A 12,151-nucleotide genomic window follows, 5' to 3' on the forward strand; every position below is an offset into this window, starting at 1 on the left:
TCAGCTAATATTCCTCTAGTGAGGGGAAATAACGAATGCCCACTTGGGGTTGGCTTCATAGACTCCAGCTCCAGCAAAGAATAATTTTGTCCTCTTTGGATAGTTTTATTTTCTGTATTCATAAGTCTTGATGGGGTGCATTTTTTATTACTCATTCATTTCTAGCTGGGGTCACTCATTGTGCCTTTTAAAGTGTTATTAATGGTATCATCATTCTAAAAATTAAGTCTTCATGCTCCAGTTTTGCTAATATTGTCACTTAGCACCAGAGCAGGCTCAAAGTATAATGTTGAGATGTGCTGTGCTCCCCAGCACCATTTAAAAAATTCTGTTTAACACTAATTAGCAGCTATCTGTGCCCGTGAGTCGCATCTGTACAGTTCATCGGTTTAGCTCTTAGCGCTTCACCTTTCTTCCAAATATGGTCGCTTCTGGCTATCACTTCTCCATCTTTTATATACAGTCTTTGGTCTATCCATATTAACAGACTGCAAAGCATTCTGGGTGCTGTAGGATATTCTTTTTTGGAGGGGAACAGCTGGTACCAACACAAACATCCCCCTCTGTTGCACACCACCAGTTCAGTGAATAAAAAAGGGTAATTTACTTATAAATCCACCTTTTAGGTCAGCTGGAGCATTATTAAGGCTGATTAGTGTGCTTTTTTCCTCATGGAGTACTCCATGAGGTGAGGTTATGTTCACCTTACTGATGTCTTCTTTACCTGCAGTCTAGATGTAATCTTCAATCTGTTCCTGTAGCTGCCCCAAAACACAGGGTAAATAAGAAGCGAACATAATAATCTTCATAGTATAATTTTCTATTTATATCCAAGACTGTGTAACGTTTACGTAACCTTTTTGTCTGAGTGCACCTGAAGCGTCTCCTCCTGATATTTGTGCCCCATAAATAGAAAAAACGCCGTGACGCAAAGCAGGCCTCCAAGCAGCTCATCTCCATACAGCCTCTAGAGGAGAGGAGGCTATTTAAACCTGTCCGAGCTCTCAGCTCCAACAGAGATGAAGACGGACGGTGTGGTGCAGACCTTCAGCGGGAGGAAGCAGAGCCTGATCGAGGACGCGCGCCGGGAGCGCGGAAGTGCCGGCGGCGGCGGCCCGGCGGGCTCCCCGGGGCCCTCCAGGTACGGAGACGGCTTCGTGTTTGAGGAGAAGCACGGCAGGGTGACCCTGAACGTCCTGTTCGCCCTCAGCAGCGAGAAAAACGCGGGCTTCTTCAAAACAGGGAAAATATTTGAGGTGAGCCTGAGGTGTGGAAGCACTTAATTAAATGCATAGACTCGTGTGACGATTTTATAAATTAAATGTAAATTTTAAAAAAGTATAAATTTCAATGTCAAGTATGTATTAAACACTCTTGAATCGTGCGACAGAGGCATTTTTCAGTAAATGAAGCCAGATATCACCATTAAATTCCCTCAGTTCTTTTAAGGACTGATGATTTTGTGACGTGTAATAATGCATTAAATTTATAAATATGCATTAATTCGCACATTTACAGAACAGAAATCTGAAATTTGATTAAAGCCAGGTTCAAATGTCTTGCTTTTTTTGCTTTGTTGACACTTGTACTTTGATACCTTTATAAATTAGGAAAAAAAACTACAGAGAGCCAGAAGCAAAGCACATTTTTCCACATTTCATGGTGTGCAGAATCCCTTACAATAAAGGAAAATGTCAGATTTTTATTAGAAATATCGCCAAAAACTAATTACTAATTAATTTCATTAATGCAGTTAAATTGTACTGCTGTCTTTTTTTTCACCAAGACACTCTTAAATTATATTTTTAATGTCAAGAATCGTATTTTTTCTCCTGGGTAATGGAAAACAAACAAACAAACAAAACAATGAATTTGTGTTTGGTAAGTGAAGATTTATTTGGTGTGGGTGATTTGTCTTGAGTAGCCTGTGGAGCTCATGGAATGAGTGACAAATAAAAAGATTTTGTTATGTTTATGAGGTAAAGCTGAAGACCAGCAGAACTGAAAGAAAAACCTGAAGGAAAAGCAGGAAAATTACATCTTTGTACTTTTTAAAATCTCTTGCAGACATTTGAAGCCAAGCTCCTCCACATCGAGAGCCGAATGGGGAGGAAGTGTAAGAACAGCACGACGGACCTGGAGTTCTTCATGAAGTGTGAAGTTCACAGCTCAGACCTGGACGTGTTCGTCAACTCACTGAAGAGAGTGGCTGACGACGTTCGCTGCATGCCAGAAGAAAAGGGCAAGTGTCTGATCATTGATTCACCCCAATGCTTTTATCATGTTAGCAGAGGACCCATTAACCACCGCATGCGATATCAGCCAATCAGACGGATGGCAGGAGCACTAATTCGTTTGTTTGCGCTCGACCACAGTGCCCTGGTTTCCCCGACAGATAAAAGACCTCGACAGATGCAACATGTTGGTCACCAAATTTGATCCTGACATGGACCACGACCATCCAGTGAGTGATTGCGCATCTGCTCCTAAATGAAAGATAAAAGTAATTTCAAAATAGAGCGTAATGATCATTATTCATTTATTGCAGGGATACAATGACCCTGAATACAGAAAGAGACGGACCGTCATCTCTGAGCTGGCCTTCAGATACAAACAGTGAGTCCCTCTACGCTGATGACGTCTGAAAAAGTCACGTTTGGCATTACTGGGTTAAAAGGTTTAGTCTAAAAGAGGTGAAAAGTTTGAAATGTGCAGCTGAAATGATGCATAGGCTGGTGGAATTGTTAGCTGTTGCAGCACAAAGAAAGAAATGATCAGAAAAACACCACATCAGATGCTGCAACCCGCAGGTGAAGCTATGAATAAAAGCTGGATGTTTTTAACTCTATACCGCCCCCTACTGAACACCTGGACTTTCTCCTCTAGTAATGTCTTATCTATACTGTGCAGATTATTGCTTTGACTTCAGGATATTTCATTTTAAATTTTAATGCCATAGTTACCTTATTTTTATATATATTTTACCTTTATATCTTTCTGGGTTAACTGGTGACGTGAATGCAGTCAGATCCAGTTTAACAATAGTTTATTGATCATATTATTGAACACGTGGGGACTGATGTTTATGAATATCCTGCAGGGGGGACCCGCTACCTGTGGTGGAGTACACAGCAGAGGAGATATCTACATGGTGAGGCAGCCCAGCCTGCACAGTCATGGCTGTAGATGCACTGTGGAGGGGGCGATTACATCACAGTGATGCTCTGGTGTGGTTGTGTTTAAAGGAGGCAGGTCTACCAGCAGCTGAGGGGCATTTACCCGAGTTTGGCCTGCAAACAGTTCCTAGACGGCCTGCAGCAGCTGGAGAAAGAGTGCGGCTACGGAGAGGATCGTATCCCTCAGCTACGAGAGGTGTCGGCCTTCTTGAAAGGTGACACACTTAAAAATTAGAATCTGAACAGATTTTAACTCAGACGAGTTTTAAAAGTCTCTAAAAGATGAAATTACACGTATAAAGAAGAGACATAGTGTTTAAGATATCACTCTTTTAAAATGCATTAAAAAAGTTCTTCACTTCTTCCAACAGCTTTTTATTTTCTTGGCTATTTTCTCTCATTAGTTAGGTTTCATTTGGACACATAAGCAGATGAAACGTGATCCTTCGCCTGTTTTTTTGTGTCACAGGTACTGATGCATCTTTTGATGCATTACAAGTGGGGAGTCTGGGACGACAGTGCTGTCTTAATGCTGTTTTTGTGTTAATTAAAGCTCCTTGTTGTGACAACAAGGACTGAAATGAAGTAAAGACGCAGAAAGAGAAGATACCAAAATGGACAGTTTATTTTCTTCTCTTTTTTTCTGGTTAAATTCAGAGAGAACTGGTTTCCAGCTGCGCCCAGTAGCCGGCCTGCTGTCAGCCCGAGACTTCCTCGCCAGTTTGGCCTTCAGGGTGTTTCAGTGCACGCAGTACATCAGACACTCCTCTGCGCCCATGCACTCCCCTGAGCCGTGAGTTTTTAGTAAGACCTGAACTGTTTTTTTATGCTCTTGGCTGATTTTACTTTGATAATAAAGATCACACCGCTCCCACAGAGACTGCTGCCACGAGCTGCTCGGCCATATCCCCATGCTGGCAGATAAGGAGTTTGCCCAGTTTTCACAGGTGACTGAACTGTGAGCTTGTTTTTATTCTTTGTGTGACCTTAAATAAAGTATGAATTAATAAACTTGGATGTTTTCAGGAGATTGGACTTGCCTCACTCGGGGTTTCTGATGAGGACATTGAGAAACTGTCAACGGTACGATTCTCAGCCTCAAAAATAGAACATGTAAATGCAATGAGTAATTTTTAACACATTCATGCAGACCTACAGCTTCACTCTTTGTAGTTTAATGGCCTTCAGTGCCATCTAGTGGTAAACACCTTTAACCAACCCTTTTTTTGCACTCTGCAGTTATACTGGTTCACTGTGGAGTTTGGCCTCTGCAAGCAGAACGGGGCAGTAAAGGCTTACGGCGCTGGACTTCTGTCCTCCTACGGAGAGCTTGTTGTGAGTTTCCTCACACACAGATGTCCTCTGTTTCTGCATTTACCTGCTGTGCTGTCTGACACTGCTGGTGACCTGTGTCTCCAGTACGCCCTGTCCAACGAGCCCGAGTACAAGCCATTTGCCCCGGAGGAGACTGCGGTCCAGCCGTACCAGGACCAAACCTACCAGCCGGTTTACTTTGTGTCTGAGAGCTTCGAGGATGCAAAGATGAAGCTGAGGTATAAGCAATATATATATAAGCACATAGAAACCCTCATCAAATGTTCATGGAGGTCCCCACTTTTTAGTAGTGTATTATATATCCTATATATTATATATTGTTGTCTTCTTTTTGGCACTTGTGATGGACATAGAAAAGATGGACATAGCTACAGTGACATCACCCTTCATTAATGCAGGTTATGAAGTCTCACCTCTGGTGTTTTTGAACTAGGAGTAACAACATTTGAATGAGAAGTTGGAGTTAGAGCTGCCGACTATCTCCCTCCACTAGTTGAACTCACAAGGTGGACCTCTCTACTGCATCTCTGCTTCTCTAGGGAGCGTTTTTAGGGGAATTATCTGACTTATAATATGTCCTGCTGTGAGGTGTAGACCATCCATATGTTTGTGCTTCAGTTTGAGTGAAATTCCAGTATTTAATTTGTTTGTCACTTGCACTGATTAGCAGATATTTGTGCCTGTAAGTGGCACCTGTACAGTTTAGCTCACTCTTGTCCAAATATGCTCCCTTCTGGCTCTAAAAAAAACCAAGCCAATGTGTCACACAGGCATAGAAACTGATCTGCAACCATCTGGCAACCACCATCATGCCAGTCATACAGGGCCACAGACCAGTTACTGACCCTCTGACAAACACCTGAGTGTGGCCCACAAAAAGGCCAGCCACTATACTGAGATTTAAGTAAACACTGCAGTCAAAAATGCAGAGCACAAGCAGTTTTATTGGTTATGTAAATATGCAGGAAATGCAAATAGATAAAGATGAAAAACTACAGGCAACCATGGCAACCTGCTAGCAATCAAAGCAATTACTAGGAGGTTTTTGGTGCAGCCAATTTTATCCAGTGAATGCCAGCAATTACCACTGCTAACAACACTACAGTATACATTTCCATAGCAACCTGTGGTTGTATCACGTCTAGTATGGTAGACAATTCTACCAGTGGGCATGACATTGGGTGAAAAACCAATCAGACAGTCTTCAGTACTACAGTTGATCTCAGTAGAATCGCTGTTTATTATACCCAGTAGAAAATCTCCAAAGTGATTTCCAGACATGTCTGGTCAGTTAAACGTTGTTCTCTTTCTAATATTTGTCTTCAATTTTTTTATGTGCACAGGAAATACTCTGCAAACATCAAGCGCCCCTTCACAGTCCGCTATGACCCCTTCACCTGCAGCGTGGAGGTCCTGGATCAACCCAGTAAAATCCAAAGCGCCCTGAGCCAGATGAGGGAGGACCTCAAGACCCTGCACAGCGCCCTGGAGAAGCTCAGCTCGTCTTAAGACCGGGGGAGACATTTTTATAAGATTTCTCCTCCTTATGTAGTGAAGTTTGTAAGGCTCCACTGGGCCATTTAACTGTGTGTATAAAGTAGACCATGTAAAAAGGTAATAAATGTTTATTTTCATGAAAAACTCTTTGTTGTTTTACATTTAAATCTGAAAAAAATGCGCCGCAGAGGTGGTTCAATGTTTGTCAGCAGGACTAATCGAAGGCAAAGGCTGAACCACTACAATACAGGGCTCCCAGACCATTTTCTAGCTTTTAATTCCAAACCGACTATTTCCATTTGGAAAATTCTTGGAAGTCATTTATCTTCACGTGTTATTAAGCAAAGGGAAGGAGCTAATTATGAATGATTTAAGTATCGTGTTCCCTCTTCTGGCCAAGGCCAGAGCCAGCACTGAGGCCCAACACGTCAGTAGGGCCAGGTCGCCGGGACCTCACAGCCGACCACAGCACGGTCCGCAGGGCTGCGCTGCTGACAGACGCTCTTCTCTCTTTATTTCTCTTTGGAGAATTTGGCCTTCGGGGTTTTTGATAGACGTCCAGCGTTTTGATCTCCACACCGGCGACAATGCATATCAAAGCCGTGCACGTCAAAGCTTCCCCTTGAGAAGACAAATCATCTCCATCTGCAGGATTCATAAAGCATCACCAGCATCAAGACGGTGGCTGGCAAAAGCCTTGCGCCGGCCACCTTGTGTTGGGAAGCTTTCCCTTCCCATAATTCCACTGTGCAGTAAATCAAGCCTCCCTGGGAAAAGCTTGTGTGTGCAGAGGAGAAAAAATTGTGTGCAAAAAGAGAGGGCTAGGGAGGGGGGAAGAGTAATCTGCTGTTTTTGAAAGTGTGCAGCAACGCACACACTAGCACTCTCCAACCAAATGTTTCACACTTTATAATTTCTTGTAACCCGGCGACCAGCAGAAGGGATCCAATGAGATTCTTGCGCTTTGCTTACTCGCCACAAATCCCAAATGCTGTGTCATCCCTGTATCATCTAACCATGAGTGTTTCCTTTATTGATGTCAGGGCCATCTCATCCTGATGCTGGCTCGGTTGCTTCTGAAATCAGGGTCAGGAGGTTCACTGCGTCCTCAGTAAGATAGTCTGTGAGGCACATTAAAAGTGCATCCCAGTCCTCATGGGTCCGTTTTGCACTAATGCACCTCATGGTAAATATGTGCACTTTCTTTCTCCCTAAAAAGGTACACAGGTCATGAACTACCCTTTATTTTGCCAGGAAAATTAGGAAATAGCTGCAGGGATTTATTGAAATCTGTGCTAACATACAAGTAGTACAGTATACAAGGCACAAAATAGTCTTTTGTTTTGGATTTTCTTTTTTTTTTACAATCACATGACCACCTTTATTCTTCAACACAGCCTGAACTGAAGGCAGCCTTCTTTGAAATTCTTTAAATAGTCTTCAGGAATAGTTATCCAGTGTCTTGAAGGACATTTAAAGCTCTTCTTTGGATGCTGTATGCCTTTAGATGATCCCACACTGCTTCAGTAATGTTGAGGATGTGTGCTTTTCTATCCAGGGATGCTTTTACTGCATTGGCAGTGTTTGGGATCATTGCTGTCAATCAGAAACTTTCCAGATGGTATTGCATGTTGGATTAAAAATAAAGAAATTCATAGTTTTCCGTGACAAGCTCTCCAACACCGCTGGCTGAAATGGAAACCAAACCATGACAGAGCCTCCGCCATGTTTTACAGATGACAGATGACAATTTGAACCAACAATTTTCACATTTAAATTCATTCAATTCAATTCTATTTTATTTATACAGTGCCAAATCACAACAACAGTCTCCCCAAGGCTCTCCATCAGGCCAGTTCTTGTGTAAGTTTGTATACCTCACCATTTTCAGCCACACTACTCTGATGAGGCATCAGGGAACAGCAGATGGATCAGATGAATGTATAATATATATGTCTCACAAAATCCCACATCTCTCTGATCTTTTTTCCTTTTTCTTGAGGATATTGTTCTTCTTCTTCTTCTATAAAGACATGGAAAGGTTAACTGGTGATTCTAAACATGGATCTAGGAGCTCGTGTCATAGTGGACAGTATTAGTAAAATACATATCTATACAAACTTGTCACCAGAGGTTCAAGACCAGTCACATTACATAAGGTACAAACTTTGGGGCACAGTAACTAAAAGGGTAACCTGATGATGAGGGTCCTCTAGGTTGTAGCAGGTTTCTTCTCTTTTCTTCAAGTGGTACATCGTCTACACAGAAGACTGCCCCCCCCCCCCCATTTCACATTTTCTCATCACTATTAGTCATGGTCTATGATGTGTACTCAAGTAGTAAAATGACATTCACTTATCAGTTATAATCTATGTGTCTCACAAAATCCCACATCTGGACGTGCCCCTAGCACTGCCGCAGCCACAAGGTGTTGTAAGAGTTTTTCATGAATTAAATACTCTTAAGAATCACTTGGGGAAGCCTTATAGATAAATAGATAGATAAAAGGAATAGTTAAACATTTTAAGAGACATTTTATCTGAGTCACAATACTATACTTGTGCGTGAAGAGCTGAAGTCAGGTGAGGGAAGGCAAAGCAAAACAACACACTTCTGAAGCTGATTAGCGGTTCCTTTTTTGTTCACTTCAGTTTGTTAATATGTTAAACACAGACAAACATCTGCCAGCCATCATTAGGTGAAGCCCTGGAAGCATCTGCAACATCTGGAATTCTAACAAAGTCAACTTTAGAGAAGTGTGGTTTTTACAGCAGCTTCACTGACGCTGAAGTTAAACAGAGAGAACAAGAGACAGAACAGAAGTAAGGAAATAAGACATTCATCGGTGATTGGCTGAACTTACCTGGAAGACCAGGACTCCAGTTTATGGTAAATTTATGATGGAGAAGGAAAGTTCAGTGTGACCTCAGGCAGTCAGTTGAATTTGTCTTTCCAGCTTCAGAGCAGCAATATGCAACTACTGCATGGTATTAACTTTTTGTCCTGTGTTAAAATATCTAACTAAGCAGAATTAAAAAGCACATTTACAACCTGGCACAGCAGCTCCAGAGGCTGCTGGCACCGATTCTCAAAGTCAAAGTCATATTATTTCAAATACAGCCCAGTTGGATCCAAATATATGGATTTTCAGAACAATTAAATTAATGACTAAGATCAGATGTAATAAATTACTTACTCATTATTAGATGATGAACAGCCAGAGGCGTCCCAGTTTTTCTGTTTGGTTTATCCATCCATCCTTCCTTTCTCTTCCACTTATTCTTATTAGGGTCATGGGTGGGCTACCCCAGCTGCCATAGAGCGAGAGGCAGGGTTCACCCTGGACAGGTCACCGATGTGAAGCAGGGCTAACACAGACAGATGACAACCATTCATACCCACATAGTTAACTCCTCCCAGCAAATGATGCTACCAAGCTAAGGGTCCAGCTGATGCCAGTGGTTGGGTAGGTGGTTTTAAGTATTCCCGGGCCTTTGACAGTCAACCATCTAACCTCTCAGTGCCACTTCTGTTTCCGTTGTCCTTTATTCAGGCTTTGAAGAGACCACTCCCATCAGGACAGAAACGTTTCATCAACAGTTTTTTTTTGTTTGATTTCAGATGATGAGATGTCAAGGTTCAGTGAGTAAACTCAGAAGTGCAAAAGCACCCAGCTGAGTTTGCTCTTTCGTTCAAACGTGCTCATAAAACTTTAAATCGGGTGCAGGTACAATATAGACCTTATAAAAGGCTAAACCGTTGACACACAGCTTCCATAAAGTGCATACTGGCTGCATCAACACTTGATGATGAGCCAACACCACCCTAAAGCAGTGATGGGACCCTTTTTCACTGACTCTTTCTCCTTACTCCATCAAGATCAGCATAATCGCTTCATTCTGGGAAAGCATCGCAAACAAACCAGGCCAACCACAAGATTAAATCAAACACCAGCCTCAAAGAGCTCTAATCTCTCTCTTTGTTTCCTGCCCTATCATGCTCCTCATTATTTTTATTTTGCTCTCTTTGTGTTGAGCCCCCGGCTTAAAGTTGGCAGGGCCGCAGAAGAATTATCTGAGGGCGGGAGATTAGAAAGAAGTTTGTGAAGATTTGAAGACGGCCTGATCTCGCTTTCATCCGTTTCACAGTTTTTTATTAGTCCACACAGCACCGCCACCGCAAGAGATCAAAAGGTAACGCCGGGGTCATCTGAGTGACATCTGAGGACTGCTTTCAGCAAAGAGAAGTCCACACAGCTCATGAACAAGATTAAGCCTCCCTGCTGTTCTGTCAGGCAGCCATCAGATGGCGACCTTGAGTCACAGGATTTGTAAACCCGCTCAGGATTATGACTCGTGTTTGTGATTGCAGCAGGCGGAATGTGCACACATGAAAGGGCGTCTTAAACCACTAGTTTATCCTTCTTTACAGGACTACTCTCGGTCTGTTACTGACTTACATATGTGACATGAGTAAAGGAAGTCAGTTCCTTTCAAAAAGAAGCCAGCACTGAATTGGAAAGAAAGGCTTCAAACTTAATTAAAAAAAATCCACTAAATCGTATGCACCGTCTCACTAAATGGCCTTGAAGTAATTTTAAAACATCTGGGACCCTTATTTTAGGTTGTAAATGTAGACGCCTGAGCATTGCTACCCCCCGTTTGGTCCAAGACGACTGTGACAACTTTTTCTGATGCTCTGGGTGCCTGAAATGAGAGGGAGGCATTTGTAACGATGAAGATGGAAGTGAAAGCGTACGAGTGGGGAGGGGAAGAGTCCAGGCAGGGTTGAGTGATTTGTGACAGAAAGACAAGGTTCACAAGATAGTAGTGACACCTGCTACGATGTGCCTTTTGGAGACGGTGGCACTGATAAAAAGACAAGAGGCCAAGCTTTAGATGTTAAGATCTTCATTGGGAGTGATCAGAATGGACAGAGTTAGTAGATCAGAGGGAACTGTTTGCAAAGTAAGAGGGGCAAGGCTGACATGTGCATAGGAGGGATGGTGGATATGCTGGACAAAGGATGCTGAAGATAGAGGTGCAAGGGAGGAGGAAAGGAGGAAGACAACAGAGAAGATTTAGTGAAGGAGGACACGCAGAGGGTTGGTGTGACAGAGGATCCTGGGGATAGAGTGAGATGGAAGCAGATGATCTGTTGCTGCCATGACCACAAAAGAGAGAAGCTGAAGAAAGAAGCAGAAGTCTCTTTATTTACTTTATATTTTGCAGTATTTGTGTGTATTACTGGGTCATATTGGCCATGACATCAAAAGAGTCGCGTTTTCCTGAATAACAACAGTTAAATCCATCTTATTAATAATGAGGTAAACATGATCGTGTATTAAAAGTGAACGTCTCAGAGAAGCTGATTTGTGGGTTGGAGTTCAAAATAATGTGACCTGATATGTTTGCAGCGGTTTCAGAAACACCCCTGAAAACCATCATTGGTGCACACAGTTCTCCCCTGCATCCACAAACTCTGCAAACCCAGCAAATATAAACACGAATAAAATCCAGAAACGCTACTGCCCAGACTGTTTCACAGGCCGTTAGTGAACAGGATATAGATAATGAAGGATATGTGCGGGTATCACAGGGCTTGCTTACTTTGTGAGATGATGCCGAACCGCTTTGTGCACGTACTCTGACAGCACGGCTCTGCACTGAGAGTCCGAGTGCCAAACTGGCCTGTCTCCAGTCCAAACTTGTCCTCCATTAAAGATATTTGGCACGTTATGATACAAACATATAACAAAAGGAGGCCCGAACTGCTGAGCAGCTGAATTTGTTAAAGTAAGATGTGATGCAACACAGTGGGAAGGTGACACTACTCGGCTTCGATCTTTTTATACGTCGGCTTTGCAGAATATTCAGCTTAACGCAGGCTTTAAATGATTTTCAAATCATTTTGTTTTTATTTGCATTTCACACAGCCGCTCCACTTTTTTTTGGAATCGGTCTTGTATACGCAGCTGCTCCAACACCACTCGCACCTAAAGCACGGCAAAACCCAGAGAGCTGCGACCACATTGGACTTGTTCAAACAAAAAAAGTGGACCGGGAGAGCAGTAGCATGTTATGCTTTGTGGATGGTGGTCAGCGCCTCCTGTCCAAGAAATATAGGAGGCTGATGGACTGGTT

General features: G+C 42.7%; 1 protein-coding gene across 1 annotated transcript; it reads left to right on the forward strand.

Annotated features, from left to right (window-relative positions):
• Positions 1–82: 82 nt before the first annotated feature.
• On the forward strand, positions 83–7,968 carry th2 (tyrosine hydroxylase 2). Its single transcript, XM_085137162.1, has 12 exons — positions 83–1,256; positions 2,068–2,242; positions 2,376–2,464; positions 2,549–2,616; positions 3,101–3,151; positions 3,246–3,391; positions 3,834–3,969; positions 4,054–4,123; positions 4,203–4,259; positions 4,416–4,511; positions 4,596–4,729; positions 5,855–7,968. The coding sequence occupies exons 1-12, from the start codon at positions 1,020–1,022 to the stop codon at positions 6,018–6,020; spliced, it is 1,425 nt and encodes a 474-aa protein (XP_084993288.1). The 5' UTR covers positions 83–1,019; the 3' UTR covers positions 6,021–7,968.
• Positions 7,969–12,151: the final 4,183 nt, after the last annotated feature.

This window comes from Neolamprologus multifasciatus, chromosome 17, assembly GCF_963576455.1.
Source record: "Neolamprologus multifasciatus chromosome 17, fNeoMul1.2, whole genome shotgun sequence".
Classification (NCBI taxonomy): domain Eukaryota; kingdom Metazoa; phylum Chordata; class Actinopteri; order Cichliformes; family Cichlidae; genus Neolamprologus; species Neolamprologus multifasciatus.

Excerpts from the sequence above, each read along its gene's own strand:
- th2 (XM_085137162.1), top strand. The coding sequence starts at position 1,020 with ATGAAGACGGACGGTGTGGTGCAGACCTTCAGCGGGAGGAAGCAGAGC. Across the intron at positions 2,617-3,100 it reads CTGGCCTTCAGATACAAACA|GGGGGACCCGCTACCTGTGG; the intron begins GTGAGTCCCTCT and ends AATATCCTGCAG. Across the intron at positions 3,970-4,053 it reads CCCATGCACTCCCCTGAGCC|AGACTGCTGCCACGAGCTGC; the intron begins GTGAGTTTTTAG and ends CCGCTCCCACAG.